The following is a 17,881-nucleotide window of genomic DNA, read 5'->3' as shown; positions in this document are numbered from 1 at the left end:
TTGTTGTTTTTAGGTATTTGTACAAACTCGTCGTCGACGGGGAGTGGGTCTGTGTCTCGGACGCGCCCCAGGAGACAGACAGCCTTGGGAACACAAACAATTTCCTGCAGGTTCCGTGAAGGTTTTTTGTCTTGCCTCTCTCCAGTCTCTCTCGGCATTCTCTCTTCGCTTTTCCTCCCGTCGCACATCCACTCGTGACTTCGGTCTCCTGTCGTGTGTCTGTCCTCCTCCGTGACGCCTCGTCTCTGTCTCGTTCGAGAGCAAGAGCGTTCATCGTTTCTGGTCGGAGTTTTCTAGTCCACCCTTCCGGTGCGTCTTCGTCGGTCGGTCAAACTTCTGTCGAGTGCTCAGGTGGAAGATGGCGCTTCCCGTCGGAAGGGTCTCTGTGGCTGTAGACTCAGACAGTCTGTGTATGAAGGCGCCTTTTTCCGGTTTCCTACTGGTTTTCTCGCTGTTTTCGTGGACGGAAAACCATCCGCCGCGCGACGTTCATGCACATGCTTCACCTTCTCCACTTGTCTTTTCGACTGATTTCTCGGACAAGCAAAAGGCCTCACATATCTTCGTCGCGCTCCTATCCGCGCGCATGCACACCGCGACATCTCGTGGCACATACAAAAACATTGATGTATACATTTATGCATATATATATATATATATATATATATCTATATCTATATATATATATATATATAATAGGTGTTTGCATTTTTGTATGTGTGTGCATGTTTTCACATTTAGACGTCTGCGTCTGTGATTCTTGAATCACACGAAGAAGACGCGTGCATTTTTTTCAGGACTTCTGCATGCACTTTGAGACAGGCATCCGATCCGCGGGAGCTCAGGCTCGGTGTGTCTGTCAGCTTTTGCAGTCCCTTGCGTCGATGGGGACGCCTTTCTCTTTTCCGCTTCTTTGAGGCGCGACACTCACTGCGGCCGTTGCATAGTGCACAGAGAACGTTCGGCCCTCGTCCTCTTGCATGTTGTTTTCCTCTTTTTCTGCTCTCTTCTCTCCCTCTGGTCCCTGTCTCTTCCTGTGTCGACGAGCAGATCCGCAGCGATGGCTGTGGAACACGGTAACGTGTATCCTCCAGAGTTCACCTGCCTGGGTGCATGCGTTGTTACCGAGTCATATATATATATATATATATATATATATATATATTTGTACATATATCTACATATATATATATATATGTATATGTATGTGGGTCTGCATGTGCGTGTCTGGGTACATGTGTATCTATAAAGGTGTACAGAAACATAAGCGCTTTGTCGAAGTAGGAGTGTGAGAAGGCAGGGCGGTGCAAGTACAGGGTGTGGCTGGGAGAGAGACGCAGCTTGGGTTCCGGAGCAACTCGAGCGGCAGAGTCTGCAGTTCGTCTCTGTGTTGTCGCCAGGTTTCTGTCCTTGACGCACATGCTCTCCTGGAGTTTGTTTTCCGAATCTGTTCCTGCTGTCGCTGCGTGCTTGGCGCATGCAGCTTCTGAAGGAGACGAAAGGAGTGTCGAAGGGCGCTTCGATCGGTAGCTCAGTCTCGGGAATGCAAGACTGACATTGGAGTGTATTATTGTGTCCGAAGGAGAGAAATAAATCTTCAGGGACAGGAAAGGGTGCAGGGAGACCCCAAGGCGTCTATGCCTGTGTTGTTGTGGTGAGGAGCGGGGGCGTGGAGTGCGGTCTGCGTCCTTCTTCGCAATATGTTTTGTGGTCGCTTTCTTCGAAGGTTGTTCGAGGCACCCGCGGAGGTCGCGGCCCGAGCACATCCCCCCACCGTTCAGTGAGCTCGAGTTTCTGTCGAGCGAAACGCGTTTTTTCCAAGTGCAAAACCCGGCAAACTTCGCGTTCTTGGCACAGACAACCGCCACATAAAACGTTGTACAGCGATTGACGGAGACTCCGGTCTTTTTTCGGGGATGGGTTCCACCATGTGTGTCGCATCGATCAGCGTTTCATGAGCAGAATGACGTCTGCGTTTTGTGTCCCCAACGGATTACAAAGCAGGTGAAGAGAGCTGCAACTGATGTCCGGAAGAGTGAAGAAAAGCACAAGCCAAGAGGCCAACGAATAGGGCATGGCAGAACAGAGGTCTGTCACGATTGCAGCACCCCAGGGGGAACTCAGTTGTCGCCGTGGTAGCAGTCTGTAACAGTCCTTCTCCGAGGAAGACAAAAAGCCTGCATGTGCTCAGGACCGCTGGCTCTGGAAGGAATGACGTCCAAGAAACAACCTAAAGGAAATGTGTGCTGCTCCAAAAAAGTCCAAATACGACGCACTGGAAAAACGGTGAACACACGCGTGTCCATCGAATCAAGTTTCGCCGGACATGAATGTGCAGAACAGAGTGCTGGACCTCAACTGGTGGACCCCTCGAACTCCTGTTGCCAGATGGACACAGAGAAAGCGTTGATGACGCCAGATGCTAAAATATCTGCCACTGTGAGCTGGATTAATCCTCTCGCAAGCGGCTTACGGTCTGAGGAACTGTCAAGCCCAGATATCTCGAGCGAACTAGTTCGATTGACCACAGCCGAACGAAGCGAAAATCCTGGGAGGGTGAGTCCCAAGGAAACAAAATACACCCCGAGCAATGAGGCACCCACATGTATATATATTTATACAAATATCTGGGAGTGTGGAGAGATGTAGAAATACTCCTTCTGAGGTTGTTTTGCATAAAGAAACGAGCTGGCCAGAGCTGCTGTTTCTACCTCTTCCCCCCACTGGGGACAGCTGTCGACCCGTGGTGGTCCTGGATTTCGTTGTTTGCGGCCTCGGAATTCTGTTCCATCAGTTTTTTCGATGTCCAGGTATTCCCGGTGTGATCTTTACAATTTCCACCCAGCTCACCTTTCATGCGTTTCCCTCTAAGGTGCCAGCTCTTTAAAAAAACAACACACTCATGTTCACCGTTCTGTCTACACTGTAGCTGGCCTCTCGCTGGACGGTTACACTCAGTTGTTAAAACAAAGCTCGCGGAGAAGTATTTTTCAAGGTTTCTTTGGTTTCGTTCGTCGCCAGGCTGCACCATCACTTTTGTCTCAGATCCCTGAATCGTGATATCTGGCGTCACATGCAGAATTGTTTTTTCCGACTGATCCGGAGACAAAGCGGAGAGTGTGTGATGCACGTGTAGAACCATGCGGTCTTTAACCAGAGAGAGAGAGAGAAACTTACGAACCGTCACTACGATTCCCCGCGTCCCAGCCTTTCCTTTCCGAATGCTTGGTCTTCCCTGGATATCAAAAAGTTCAGAGCCCAGAAAGTGAAAATCCCCCCGCTTTGGAAAGACGAATACGCAAGAATGCTTCAGAGTTCCTCGACTCTGTCCGCTATCTCGGGTCCTTCCTTCTTTACTCTTGCTTTGTCTCCTGTCTTTTCGAATCCCCTCTCGGAGGAATTTCTGCTTCCTCTTTATCTTCCTGTAGCAACTCATGAAGAAGTGCCGCTGTCTCTTGAGGATTTGCTACCCAAGCCGTAGGCGAACAGACGCTGAAATAAGAGATGCAAGCAAACGAGAGAAAAGCCTTTTTCAGTGAAATTTGTTTCTCCATACTTCTACCTGCATCCGCAAATATACGTCGGTCTATACACAACTTTGCTACGCATAAACCCACATGCATATAATACACAGTCTCCTCCATATATATATATATATATATATATATATATCAGTGCACCGTAGTGACGCACGCATTTTTGAACATAGAGCGATCACGTAAGAGATCTGTATAGGCGATACGTGTGCATCAGTAACCTACGTTTGACATTCATATATATATATATATATATATATGCATACATATGCATACCTATACATACATATAAGCATATGAGAATAAACATGTATAAGCGCATATATATATATATATATATATATGTATATGTTATACATATATGCCAGTGTTGTCACGCTGCATGCAGGTGTCTCCAGACATGTGGACGGGTTGAGACTTGGTTCTCGTGTTTTGAAATCGGTATCAAGCTATTAAGCCTGTATTAGGGTGCTTTTTCTACAGATCCAATTGTAGGCCCAGCTGATTTTTGAAGTGTTTGAAAGAGATAATAAATCAACTTCGACTTGGATAGAAAGACTATTCACTACTGTAGACGGTACAAAGGATTCTGACCAAGCAAGCGTGGAGCTGGAATTCGCGGTTCCGTCGCTGGGCTCACCGAGCAGGCAAATCGTTTCCACTGGTTCCGAACTGGTCTCCAATGTGCAGACACTGTCGAGGAAAAAGTTGGAAGAGTCCTTGCAGCAGCGCGACTCCTTCTGCTTTATTGCCTATGTCCACCCACACATCGTTGCCCCCGTTAAAGGCACTCCACGGAACCATGCAGTGCGGACCTGTCCAAGATAAAAACGAAGAACGCTCCCAGGTGTGGAGAACAGAACGACAGCCAGCGAACGACGGAAAAAAATGCCAGACAGGGACAGATCACTGTCCAATATTACGTCAGCGCACAAACTCATCCAAAAGAGACAGAATGAAAGTTCGATACGAACACTGTTGCGATAAAGGTGTGGACACCCTGTCTAGGTTGGAGGGAGCAACCTGCACACAGTCCGTAACTCTCTTGTTCCACCACGAAGCTGATCCAATTTTGCATGCATGGACATGCATGCATCAGCGGGACAATAAAAAAATATAAGGGTCTCGAGAAACAGCATGTGTGCACAGAAATGCATGCATCCATCAGGAGACAGGTATCCATCCGACGCCCGACGACAGGTGTGCATCGACTCTGTACTCCCTGACGACCTGCATGGAAGATTTATGGTGGCGAGTGTGCGGCAAATTAGAGCTAGAACATGCATTTGAATTTTTCTTGGCTTCCCCGTCCCCTGCCGCTGCTACGCAGAGAGACGCTTTGTTCGGCAGAAACGGAAGACGGACCGAATTCGTCTCGGATCGTTCGACGAACTCGCATGACAATCTCCTCCAAATTCTCTCGGCGCATCCCGTCCCCGCTGCCGCAGCCCAAGGCGCACTCTGGAAAACAACGCAAAAAACAACGCCTGAGATAAAAAGAAGAAACCAGCGCTCCACAAACGTCCCCGACGCCTTCGCAAAAGGCAGGTCGACCGACCTCTGTGTCTGCGCATGCTCTCTGAGTGATCGGGCGACACAACGAACACAGTCGAGTGCTGCATTCCTCGACTGCAAACCACCGGATCGACTTCCAGCCGACCCCTCTATCTGTACACATACATACAAACGTATAGATGCATACATGCATATGAACGTACAGATACATATAAATACATATATATATATATATATATTTATGTATATATATGTATATATGGGCATACATTTCTTTGAATGCGGCAGAAGGAAGGGAGAAGAGAAATCCTGCTGGCAAGTGCATATCAAGACGTAAAACACGTTTTCCCTTAAGGTAGATGTGTCTGCGTCTCCATATGCAGATGTCGAAGTGAGTGTACAGGGGGAAATTACGCGACTCTGGAGCATCGATTGAAAGCGATCCCTGCGGCGCTCCTACCCTCTTCGTCCTGTACAGACTGCCTCCTGATGAGTCCGACCGCCCTGGCCTTCCTCAGAATGCATGCAGGTAGTTTCAGCTCCTCGCTGAGACTCCTCAGTGCTGCTTCCGCAATGTCCAGCAGTCTGTCTGCATCCCTGGGGTGGCAGGAAGGCCGAAAAGAAGTCCAGAGAGCCTCGTCGACAGGCTCGAGAGAGAGAGCAGGAGAAAGTCTGGAAAGCGACAGCCAGAGAAGTCACGAAAAAACAGAGAGTGAAACGGATCAAGAGGTGTGAGGGAGCAGTCACGATGACCTTTGGGAAGTACATCCGTGTCTCTCCTGCCCGGCCGACAGCTGTCGCGGGATACGCCGGAAGTATTGATTGTGAGACAGAGATACCCTTCGGAAGCCAAGACGAACCAATAGCGCAGGAAGAAGGAGCAATGCAAGAAACAACAAAGGGCATGTCCCGACAAGAGACACAACCTTAGACGACGCCAGAGGATGTGAAGCGAAGGCGATCGAGAACGCAAGCTGCAAAAGAGAGGCAACAACAGGTGACGTACAGGCGTCTGCCCACTTGGAAAAACGACATAGGTGAAAAACGATATGACCGGCGTAAAACACAAAGGAAAGAGGGCAGATGTTTTTGCCTCGCAAGGAGAAACAGCGAAGTGACTTACTTCATTAGGTAGTTCGACTCGCCGCCCATGACGTAGAAGTTTCCAGCTGCCTCCGCTGGCATCTTTTCCTTTCTCAAAAACTCAAACAGCACCCCTAAGCGCTCCTCGTAGCGGGCCGTTTCGTAGCCGTAGCCTGGAGAGGAAAACAAGCAAAACGAAGAGAACCAATGGGGCGTCAAAGATGGAAGAACACTTGAAAGGCGAGAACAAAGCGTAGAGCACGGCCTTGGGTGACCTTCTATCGGTCTACCGAGGGGGTGGACCTCTTTCCGAGGCTCCCTGGTATGGGACGACACCCAAGGACGACTGCTGGTGTAGAACTCCACAAAGCATGGTCATCCTTCTTTGAAGCAACTGTGATTTGTGTCCGGACGCGAGAACTGCGCTGCTCACAAGCGAAAGAGAAAACGACTCAAACGCGAGACGGTTCCAGATCTTCATGTTGGGAGTGGGCAGCTCTGAGACATGATTCGTTGTGAGTTGTTCTGGGGAGTTTGTGCTACGAGTTGGCCAGCTGGTTTCGATCTTGAAAGTCTTTGTTTCCCGGACCCCAGTTTTAGTTTGTGCGTTTCATGGCCCGGCCAGAAAGACAGAAAACAGAAAAGGGAGACCGGAAAAGGAAACCAGAACTTTCCAGTGGTCCACTTCTGGTCTACACGACGCGTCGCAGCGTCCAAACTCCCCCCGTCAGTTTTCGTCTTTCACTGCGTGTGTCGTTTTCTCATTTCTTTCGTCTTGCTTCGAACGTCTTTTCTGTCAAACGAAAAGAAGTTGACGTCATACCCCCCACGGCCAACTGTGCATCGACAGTTCCCAAAGTGCCGTTCAAGCAGACTTCCTCTCTCTTCTTGGCAACGAAGCGGATGAGGTGCAAAAAAAAACGCTTTTCCCACCATGTGGCATCTGCACCATTTCTGCCTCTCGCGTTTTCTCCTGGCACTTCATCGTGGATTTCTTTCTCTGTGTTCAGTCGCGAACCTGCGGCAGTGACGACGGCGACCTTGGTGCCTCTTCGAAGCAGCGCTGCGATGTGTCTGGCAATGCGTTCGTCGGTGAAGTTCGCCCCGTCCGGATACAAAGTCTCGTCGCCGTCCATGGTGACCAGGCGCAGCTGCGACCTGCTCTCGAGGATCTGCATGCAACGAAGAGGAGAGAAGACACAGAATGCAACGGACGCACAAACACTGGAACGAGGAGGAGGAGGAGGGCAAGTCACACAGGTACGAAGATCTTCAATTGGAAACGGATATGGCTTCCCAACGTCGGCAGTGGGCAACAGTGGTCTGAGGCTGTTTTTTTTAAGAAAAAGAACAGAACGGGAACGTCCTATACGAAGAACGATACACCACGAACGCAGGCCGGCAAATTCCGAAACGTCTACGCAGTGCTCAATTTGAGCAAGACGAGATCAAGACAAGACCACCGAGCTGAAACACACGGGTGAAATCTTTGGACAAACAGCGAGCCGGGTCTCTCCTGTCGATAGGTGCGATGTCGGTAATGCTGTAGGCAATACCAGTGCTGGTTGACTGCATGGTTGAGTATACGGTTGTGCATGAAGTTCCGTACAAGCATTGAACCGATTCAGTAATTTCGGATGTATGGTGTTGGAGCACACTGTTGCAGGCGGCAGTCCACGCTCCACCCTGGACCATGCATATGACATGTATGATCCTCGGCGTTGTGTTGAACAGAAAGAGTTTCCGAATTCTCCCATGTTTTCCAAGACGCCGCCAGGTGACTTGTGTCATCTGTATGTCATGCGACGGTGTAAGTAGAGGTTGTCTTTGTACACATAGTCGGCGACTCAGAAAAAAAAAGAGTTCAAAACGAGGAGAGAAAGACAGGTGGCTGTATCTCGAACCATTGCTGTGACTCTCCAGTTGACGTTTATCTGTCTTTGGCGTACCTGCGCGAGATTTAGGATTTCTCGACACTCGTGAAAAGAAGGAGGTACGACCTTTCTTTTGGTCATGCATGCACGGGCATCTACCCTTTGAAAAGCGGCGACGAGTCTCAGCTTGGTGAAGAAAGGCATTACGCCTTCAGGCCTCTGTCTGCCCGGCCCACCTCCGAGACTCGCAGACCCCGCGCTCAACGAGTGTCTGAAGTGCATGCATCCAGGTCCAGCTTCGAACGCCGCTGCGGGCAGAGACCCCCCTAGAGGTACGCTTCCTAGATGGAGAGACACGGAGGCGAAAGAAGAGACAGTGGGTGGGCAGAACAGAGGCCATCCTGCGCCACACTTCTTCCCACAGGTCGGCTTCGACGCAGTCGCTGCATCTAGAGCCGTGGGTGACGCGAGCGGCGAGGCGTCAGGCGTTTCCGAAGGAGACTCTTGAGGTCGAGGGTCTCCATCGAACGTCTCCTTGTCTCCCGAATCGAGCGAGAGCGGCGAGACGGCTGCGTCGCCTCGGGAACTGTTTCCGTCCTCGCCAGGAGATCCGTCTCCACGGTCTGCAGCTCCAGAGCCGGACCGAGCGTAAGACGATCTAGGTGTCGTGATGTATGGCACGAAGGCCTCTTCCACGACAATCTCGTCCTCGATAGCCTGGAGAACGCGAACAACTAGAGAGGCGAAGCAGCGTGCTTTGAACAGAGCGACAAACAGCTCTGTCAGCAGAGGAAGAAAGTGATTCGCTGCAAATTTGCGTCGACCTGACTCTCCTCCGACCGCATCGAGGGTCTCTCGTCTCCACGAGCCTGTTGAGGATCCATCGACCGCCGCACCAGACGAGAGACAGAAGGGACGAGAAGAAAGGAGCAGAGTTCCTGAGGCACACAAAGATGAAGAGGGAGAAGCGCAGACATCGGGAGAAGCGCAGACATCGGGAGAAGCGGGAGAACGGACGCCCGAAGAAGACGAAGAACAACCAGCTTGAGAGGAGGAAGAACAGACATCCGAATGAAAGCCTGGAGAGGAGCAAGAATGCGACAAATACTTAGGAGAAGGCGTTTCCTCGTCCCGCTGGGTATGGTGAGGCAAATGCTGAAAATTCTGCGACAGACACGACTGACACCCCGCTCTGCCGCCCTCGGGAGGAGGTGCCATTGTCACCGCAAGTCCCAGACAGGAACCGAAGCGAAATGAAAGTGGAAAGAAGAAATCCCTTCAAAAAAAGACGGCAAGCTCCTCTAACTGCAATGGGGCATAGACAGAAACACAGAGGCAAACCCCACGATGCACCGGAACGTTGCCTTGTTTCAGAGTGACTCCACAGGACACAGAGCAGTTGCCAAAGGTGATAGCGACGCTTTGCTCCAGAATAGACTCTCAAATAAAGCACCGATTCAGACACACTGTGGTTTTCATCGAGTCACGAAAACGAATTTTCAACGAAAGCACAAAAAGGAGAGTTCTTCTGTTATGTAAGTTCCTTCCAAGCAGCTGTAGTGTAGGCGTCGTACACGCACAGTTCCATCCTCGAATTGTAGCCGCTCCCCTATCTCTTATCTCAGTCACTATTTCTCTTCGTTATTGAGTTGATACTCGCGCACAAAGTTACAGTGTGGATTGTCTGTAGTTCGAAAAGTATTTCAGGGCACGCCGATACCAAATTTTTCCCCCCCTTTTTCCCCAGGCCGCCAGAAAGTACACCCGCCGCCTACCAGTTTCTTGCCACGGCCGTCACTGCGCATGCAGTTGACACAGGAAGTGGCTTTTTTAGCACACCCTCCAGTTTAGAAAACAAGGGGCATCGGCTGCTTTAATGCACGAGGTGAGGGTGTTCAAACGTAAAGAAAGTCTGGCTTGTAAAAGCTGTGTTTGTGCGGGGTTTTTGGCCGAGACACGTAGGGCTTAACAAAGATCCAAGGTACACAGCTGCTCCCCTAAAACAAAGGGGAAAGCTCTTCAGGATGGTAGAACTTCCCTGTCTGTGTATGGCAGGGGGAAAAGGAGCTAGATTTCACGGGTTGTTGCTGCTGTTGTAAGTTGGCATTTTGCTCCAAGGAGGGTGCCGCCAGTCGTTCCGCGACGTGTTTACATCCGTGGGATAACAGAAGTGCCAGTTCTTCCGTGCATCTCAACTACCGATTCCTCTTATTTTGAAATGTTGGGGAATGCGTGCATCAGCAAAAACCATCAGAAAGGTTTGTGTGAGTCGTGAAACTGATTTCGATAAACAGTGACTGTTACAGACAGAGCGCTGCAGCCCGTTCTCGCATTCGAATAGGGCAGAAGGCCGTCTATTTTGTGTGCGGTCCGTGCTTGTTTGTTGGCCACAGGCGTGTGAGTAATCCGAACGTTCCTGTAACTGGCAGTTGATGCTGTTCCGGACCGACTCTGCTGAACGCGTGAAGGCTGTTCTTCATTGTTGCTTTGCGCGAAACTTCCGAAGTTATTGAGTGCGTGGGCGGGCGCAAATGGAAATAGGTTAGCGCGGACGGGGCAACGAAAACACTTTCAGCAGTTTTTTCGGATGGCGATGCACATATTCAAACACACCAAGATGCATGGCACTGGCTTATTTTGATGTCGGACCAGCACTCTGTCGAAGAAAACCTTGTCAGTGAATATAGACATGCCTCGACCGTTCCCACATGGCGACGGGGTAACACGCAAGATCAGGAAAGCAGGAGTAAAACTCGTAGGCGCTCTTCTGATGGAAGCATGCAACACCGAAGGTACAGTAGACTCATCAGAAAACAAAGATCCTCTTACGAGGAGAGGAGCGGGGGAACAGCACTGCGAATTTATTCCGCGCGAGCTGCTTACCACAAACGAAGCAAAGGCGCAAAGTGCATCCATAATTCCCGACATTATTGTTAAACATGAGATGCAATTTGCAAGGCCCTTTACTACATTGCATGCAGTGAAGAAGCTTGGGACGAGAACGCAGGCTTAACCCGATGTTGCGATTCGATAACAGGCCTAGGAAAATGAGGACTCGAACAGGTTTTCGGAAGGGCCGTACACATTCAGAAAAGGCATTTTCAACACGGCGGACGCACTAGTGCCCCGCGTTGACAATGTTTGGAGAAATCAGAGATTTGAAAGCTGCTTTCCTACCTTGTCAACAAAACCCCGCCCAGTTTGTTGAATATCAATCACTTCCAAGTGATTCCTGTGGTTCACATGATCTTTCCTGCGACTCAACAAAATGGATCTACTACACACAGTTATTTGATTGCGATTACGGAGTAGATGTACCATTGAAACAACAACGATGTCCCAGTCAGTGGTGCTGCGTTCGTTATTTCGTGTAACCGCAAAATGTTGCGATACGAGAAGCCAAAGCTAGCGAAGGACCCCCACACCATCGACCGTCTCTCTCCTCTCCACATTATTTCATGAGGAATAGCAAAAAATAATATCTCAAGTTGCATATTTGTCATCGGCCACTGGTGTGTGATGTGGTATGCTCTGTGTACTGTGTCGCTCGACTGCTTGGTGAAAGACTTTGTGGCCCAAACGCCCCCACCCTGGTTTTTTCTCCCAGTGATCAGTGTCACTTCTTGGGCCTCCCCTTTTTCAGCCTCTATAAATAGTCTCCGTACTATTTCGACGTTCCAAAGAATCCCAACTCTGCAGTCCTGAAGGGTGGTACAAGTAGCATCACTCTGTTATAAAGGTCTTGAGGGAAACTAACCGTTCTCGAGAAAACTTGGCAATCGCGGGAGGCGTTACTCTTACGATAAATACTTCCTCTGCGGTCACTTCCTCGAGGCGCCTCGGCGGATGTTTCTTCTCCTCAGGAGTTTTTCCTCCATGATTCCGAACTCGTCCAGTTCTTCTGTGCTCGTTCTTAGGGTAAAAGGTCCACCGACAGGGATACGCGCTGCGTCTTCCATTCTATTCCCTCGCTGCTGCGCCACTCTCAGTACCCGTTCTCCCGCGTTCTGAGCAACATTCATCGTGTCTGCTGTGTTTGTGCTGCCGGCCTCGCTTTCCCTTTTTGCGGCCTCTCTTCCCTCCGTCGCGACTCGCCGCCATTCTGCGAAGTGCTTGGCAAGGTGGTTTATCCGAGTCAGCTGCTCTGGCTGGCGGACCTGCTCTTTAACCTCAGGCGACAGAGGAATGAAATCTGCCTCAGGAGGCAGGGGAGTGAGTTCTGTCTCGACGCCAGCCTCGACGCCCCTTGCCGCCGTGACAGCAAAGGCGTCCGCAGCAGAAGCTGCTGCAGTGGCAGCGGCTTGAGCTGCCATCGCTGAGGCAGCCAAAACGGCCTCAACTGGAGCAGACAAATCAGCAACTGGTGTTGCCACTCTTCGAACGGCAGCAGCTGCCGTAGCGGCGGCTCTCGCGGCTGTGACAGCAGCTGTGGCCATAGCAGATGCCGCAGTTGCAACAGAAGCAGCTGCCGTCGACTCTGTCTGTGATGTTAAGAGGCCGGGAAGAAGAACCGCTTTTTGGGAGAAAGAGTCGTTCTGCACCTGCAAATCGTGGAAAGACGGAGACTCTGCCAGACGCCGAAGGGAAGTCGCCAGCACAGCCAGCTGCTGGCTTAGCTCAGCAGCCGACGGTCCGGCTATCAGACGGACGCTCTTAAGATATACCGATTTGGAGTCCGCAGAATTTCCGTAGTTGTCGTGCTCGGCTGGCGCCTCAACGCAACCTCCCTGCCGCGCGTCCGTTTGCTGGCCCTGCTCCATCTTCTGAGCCTGAGTTCTCGTTTTCACTGTGTTACTCGGCTTCACGCAGTGTCGCAAATCTGCAGGATTTCTGTAGTGAAAATTGCTATCCCCGGGACGGTTGTGTGAGCCGGGTCGCCGCAGCCGACGCCTTCTGCTTCGGTTGGCGACATTTTGCCGTCTTTCTAGAGAGTGTCCTGTGTCATTGTGTGCGGTTGTGTCGCCGGGTTCGGCGGGACTCTCACACTGCTGCTCTGCCTGTTGTGAGTCTACGTCTCTGCCATCGCTCTTTCGTTCGACCTCTACAGCATCGGACTTGCTGTCGCTGCTTGACCGACTCAGACGGCGGAGCAGCAGCGTTTCCGGGGCATGAGGCTGCAAGGGTGACTCTGGGCAGCGAAAGTGCCACAGAAGCCGCTCACTGACAGCGGAACTTTGCTCGGCGAAGGGCAGGAGCGGCTGGAGCTGTTGGCGTAGGGGGAGAGGGAATTGCCGCTGCTGCAGAACCTGCAACTGCCGTACCTGCTGCTGGAGTCGCTCGCTGTCAAAGTCAACAACGACTTCGAACCGACTTTCCAGCAAGTCAGAGGCATTCGAAACAGGCGAACCTCCCTGAAAATGCTGGGAATTTACTGGGAACCCTCGAACCTGGCTGTTTGCGACGGCAGCGCTGCATCTACCGGTAAGTGAAGAAACTTCGGCTGGACTAAAGGCAGCGCATGCAGGAGTGAAGATTTCCTCTGGTTCCAGGAAACAAGGCAATTGCTCTGATGGCTGTTGTTGCTGCATCTGTCTGCAGGCCTCTGTTTGGTGACGTCGAATAACGTTCTCGGCCGCAGTAAAGAATGCGAATCGATCGTGGGCCTGATCACCGAAGGCCAGGATGTTGTAGAAGTTAGAATGCTGCGGAGAATGGTTCACCTGAGATCCATATCATTGGGAAGAAGAAAAATTGAAGTCTCGAAGGCATTACCAGTAACCACCGGACGCGCGTTATCAATTCAGATGGCACTCCAGCAACCTAGAATCCTACTGTCTCTTTCTTAGTGCCACCGGCTACACATGACGATGAACACAACAGGAAATTATTCTTATATGGTATTATTAGTTTAACGAATATACGTGCGACAAACTAGGGGGAAAGAAAGGAGACCAGCCTCAGAAAGATTCCTTATTTTCTTGCCACTCCGAAGACACCGAAGCCGCAACTCCACACGGACGGATTTCTATTCAAGCGCGTTCAGCTGCTGTCACCGCCGGGATATCATATCCTCAGACTTGCTAGGCACTGAGGAATGTTCTCTATTAAGTAGAACTTTCGGCCAGTTGTTTTTGACCTGAGCGTCACCAGTCCATAAATCGCCACTATCGTTTCTGTGTTTCCTCGCTGCCCGAGATAAGACAACTACGTACATCTCTTCGGCTTTGTCGCTTTTATGAGGAATACTGCAGGTGTAGAGCGAGTTCACACGGCTCTTCTCTTATGAGTTATTGCTGGATATCGCACAAAGTGTTTGCTTTCTTCCCCCATGGCCTCAAACGGTAGTTGCTGCGCTCGTGGGCGATCCACGAAACAGCTGCATCTAGAGACAGGACACTCACCAGCTCAACGTCATTTTCCTCTTCCACAGATGAGAGGCAGGCGCCCACACAGCAGCGCTGTCCATCGATATCCTCTTCGTGTTCGCTGCTTTTTTCACTGCAACCGCTGCAACAGCTATCGCTGCTTCTTTGGGGACCAAAGGACGGAGTGGTCGAGAACCGGACGCCTGATTGTGGCCTAATAAATCGCACCTTTGGTCGGTAGCACCTGTATGCTACGGCTGAGAATCGCAAATAGGCGGAGAAACCACAGACTTTTTATGCAAAGCTTCGCAACCTGTCAATGTCTCTTCATTACCTAAGAGGTCACACAAAAATGAGTTTGCGTTTTCCACGGACACCTCCCGGTACGCTGGCTTTTCAGTTTGATGAAACGCTTCAGTTTTCTACTCTTCGCAGCATGTGACTCATTTACAGCACGCAGTTTTTCAGCGGTACTTTTGTTAGTAACGAATTTACAAATACCGGAGGAGAAACGTTCACAGCGCGTGTGTCCAGCCGCAAAGGTTTACATCCCCGCATATGGGTAGAGAAGGGTTGAGAAAACCGATACTAACATCTGACGCATTTAGAGTCAAGAGTCACACAAAAGCATTTGTATAAAGGTGAACCCTCGGACAACGGGGTTCGTCATTGAACTATTGTGTCCTGATCAATCAGTGTCCGGCTTTAACAAGCAGGCCTGTCTGGCGTTTGCGGTAAAAGCGCCCTGAAAGACTCGGACTCGTGTTCGTCTTCAGTCTGCGCTGTGGGACACAAACACAGTGGGTTAATCCACGCTGGAGTGCCTTTTGGAAGCACATCGGCTGAAGTATTTTCAGCTCTCATTCAGCCTCAGATTTCGAAGGAGTCTGACTCAGCCGCAAACGCAGTCGAGTACCTCGACTAGCTTCGCCACCACCTGAAGCTGCGCGATTTTGTTTTGCTCGTTCTCCGGAACACAGCTGGACGGGAATGGTGATATGACGTCTGGAACCTTTCGTTGAAAATGTGGTACTTCCTCCCGGCAGTTTGTCCGTTTCGACAGCAGCGTCGCCGGCATCCCTGTCCTCCATTGCCATCATCACAGCAGCGGTTCCTGAAACTCCTAGAGCGCGCGGGATCCTTGAATCCGGGAAAGCGTATCGGGTCCGAGGAGTCCCTTGTTCCAGCAGATTCCGCAGCGTTCCTCCATTTGGAAACATCGGAGAGTGTTGGGGCTGGAACGGGTTCTGTCGTGCGATTTGGGCAGCATGCGTGCGCATGAATGCATCAATTAGAGCGTCGAATGTCGCCGATTTCCAAATGGCAGCATCGGCGCAGCCAACTGCCTCACAGACGCATCGAGCGCTCATAACAGCCACTTCCTTCTGCCTCATCAAAGCACCTACACGAGGCATCAGCTTGTCGAGACTGAGTCGGAGCCAGCGTGTGTGTGCGTTGCTCACGACCATGACCATTCCCAGTTCATGCGCAGCTTCCAAAACCTGCAGCACCATGTCTTCACATGCTGATAACGCTTCTTGCACGTGCAAGGGTAAGTCGCTGAACGACCCGAACTGCACTTGGTTCAGCGGGTCGATGCCTGCGCAACGCAACCAGCTAGAAGGAAAGAGCGTGTCGTCCCAGTCGAAAATCAACAAAGTGTTCCGAGGGCTGCACCGCAGCGTGCTTCTTGGCAACAGTGTGCTCCTTGGGGTAGCAGCTGGGGACCGTCGAAGTGCCAGACCCGCGTTCTCGGTCACTCCCCTTGACTTCCTTTCGTTGTGAGAGCTGCCTGCAGAAAGCAGGTGCAAGTATCTGGCGAATTCGTTCTCAGCATGAAATTGTGGCAGCCGCGTCCCGAGATCTGAGGAGGACAAATCACCAAAGCCTGATCGCAGGAGCGGATGACGCCCAACATCCCCCGCAGTTGCAAAATCTCCCCAGACTTCTTCGTGTGGAACAAGACTGAACTGCAGCACTGGCGAACGCTTTGCCACGTGGCCGTGCGTCTCGAGTGACAACAACCTGCTTGACCCCTGGAGAAGCGGAGCTTGACCTAAACCAAGAAATCGAGACACACCCACTACGCCAGGTGAAGGGTAGCCCAACGGTGAACGAGGAGGGATTTGTGCCACTGCAGGCGTAGATGGACCAGGTTCTCGTTCTTGGTTATCCAACTTCAGCAGCTCCATATTGCCACAACAATCCACCTTATGGAGCGGGGGTGTAGGGTTGGAATCGCGGGTTTCTGAATCATCCTGCTTTTGGTTTTTTCCATCCTGGTCAGTTTTCTGCTTCGACGTGGTGGAGATACCTGGATCTTTCGACAAATTACCCTCTTGAATTCGAGACGCTGTTCGAAGCAAGTGCTCATTCGACGTGTTCAGGTGAAGGGGGCTCTGACGACTGTCGTCACTCAAGTGCAGCCGACTTAATGCATTCACTAGAGATGTCTCCGTCGAGTTACGACGGATAAAAGGCTGTGAGACAGCCACTGAATCTCGAATACTCGTCTCCTCCGACCTAGGCTGAACCCGGGGAGTGTTCGGCCCAGCACTCCGAGAGTTACCTGGTGGTCTGGCACGACGGCCGTGACCGGAACGAGGGCGACGACCCATGGTGAAGAAAATTAAAATGATGGGAACTGAATGCCAGTCCTCCCGTGTGTTTTTATGCCCTCGGTAACAGTCAAACACGTCGGGAAAGGGCCTACCGCGAATTTCAGAAGAATCGGATTCGACAAATTCGGTATACTTCTATTTCCGAGGGGAAACCCTCCGTGGCATATTCATCTGACAGACCCTAGGCCACTTGCGAGAACTCTGTAAACTATGTACCGCAGCAATCTCAAGCGACGTCTCTGCTCCACGACAGGCTGTCTCCATATACCGTTCGAAAGAACCTAAGCGAGTACGAGTATTAGCACTGCTGCTGGTCTAGAGGGCCGAAGTGTTGTCCACAGCGGCACTCCCTATAAACGTCTTCGAGAAACAAGCTTTTTTGTCAACAGCCTAGTACTTGGCTACCTTTCTAACCACACAACTCTATGGCTTCGTACAACGCTGCGCCTGAGCGCCGCCGAAGCGGTAACTTATCTATGCGATACACAGCGAATTCTCTAGAGGCAAACGGTGGAGTGTAGGCCTCAAAAGATCCCTGTGCTCATGTCAGTGAAGACAGAACTGACGGAGATTCCCACAGCCCCCTTGCGTCTCTGAGCTCTGGTTGTTCGACTGGAAGAACCTGTGCACCCCGTTGGTACTGCCAGACCAGGGGCTCCAGACGTAGATGCACGGTATCCTGGGGCTGCAGCCGAAACCCGAGCTTTTAGAAGTGTGGTGCAACCCGCTAGGCTTCTCAACTTGCTGTTGCAACGCAGTGTTTGGTTCAGAGAAAGAAACCATTACTTGACTGCATGTGCAACTTTTCAGCCACGTCCGTTGTTGTCTGCCCTACCCAGTTTGTGACTGCCGTCACAGAGCAACGACACACTTTGACGAAACTCCACAAACCCGTGACCTTTTGCATCTCGTAAAGAAAACAAAAGACACATGGTGAAACCGATCCA

The 17,881-nt window shown here is 51.1% G+C and overlaps 3 protein-coding genes across 3 annotated transcripts in view; 1 reads left to right on the top strand and 2 right to left on the bottom strand.

Moving 5' to 3' along the window:
• TGME49_222800 (glycogen synthase, putative) overlaps window positions 1–1,129 on the top strand; it is a 34,446-nt gene extending 33,317 nt beyond the window's left edge. The window contains exon 41 of the mRNA XM_018779974.1: window positions 14–1,129. Coding sequence (XP_018638322.1) covers window positions 14–119 — 106 coding nt within the window. The 3' untranslated portion in view covers window positions 120–1,129. The remainder of the gene's footprint in view (window positions 1–13) is intronic.
• On the bottom strand, window positions 707–9,713 carry TGME49_222710 (IMP-specific 5'-nucleotidase 1, putative). Its single transcript, XM_018779973.1, has 7 exons — window positions 8,084–9,713; window positions 7,153–7,306; window positions 6,175–6,307; window positions 5,512–5,723; window positions 4,902–4,997; window positions 4,177–4,351; window positions 707–3,492 (listed from the first exon to the last, which is right to left on the bottom strand). The coding sequence occupies exons 1-7, from the start codon at window positions 9,224–9,226 to the stop codon at window positions 3,354–3,356; spliced, it is 2,052 nt and encodes a 683-aa protein (XP_018638321.1). The 5' UTR covers window positions 9,227–9,713; the 3' UTR covers window positions 707–3,353.
• A 2,116-nt stretch (window positions 9,714–11,829) lies between these two features.
• On the bottom strand, window positions 11,830–15,827 carry TGME49_222700 (hypothetical protein; the record flags this gene model as incomplete). The annotated part of the gene is made up of 2 exons (XM_002370026.1): window positions 11,830–13,668; window positions 15,720–15,827. The coding sequence occupies 2 exons, from the start codon at window positions 15,825–15,827 to the stop codon at window positions 11,830–11,832; spliced, it is 1,947 nt and encodes a 648-aa protein (XP_002370067.1).
• Window positions 15,828–17,881: the final 2,054 nt, after the last annotated feature.

This window comes from Toxoplasma gondii, chromosome II (genome assembly GCF_000006565.2).
Source record: "Toxoplasma gondii ME49 chromosome II, whole genome shotgun sequence".
Lineage (NCBI taxonomy): Eukaryota > Apicomplexa > Conoidasida > Eucoccidiorida > Sarcocystidae > Toxoplasma > Toxoplasma gondii.
Note: the sequence above shows the minus strand (reverse complement) of the source record. Positions and strands in the feature narration are given on the sequence as shown.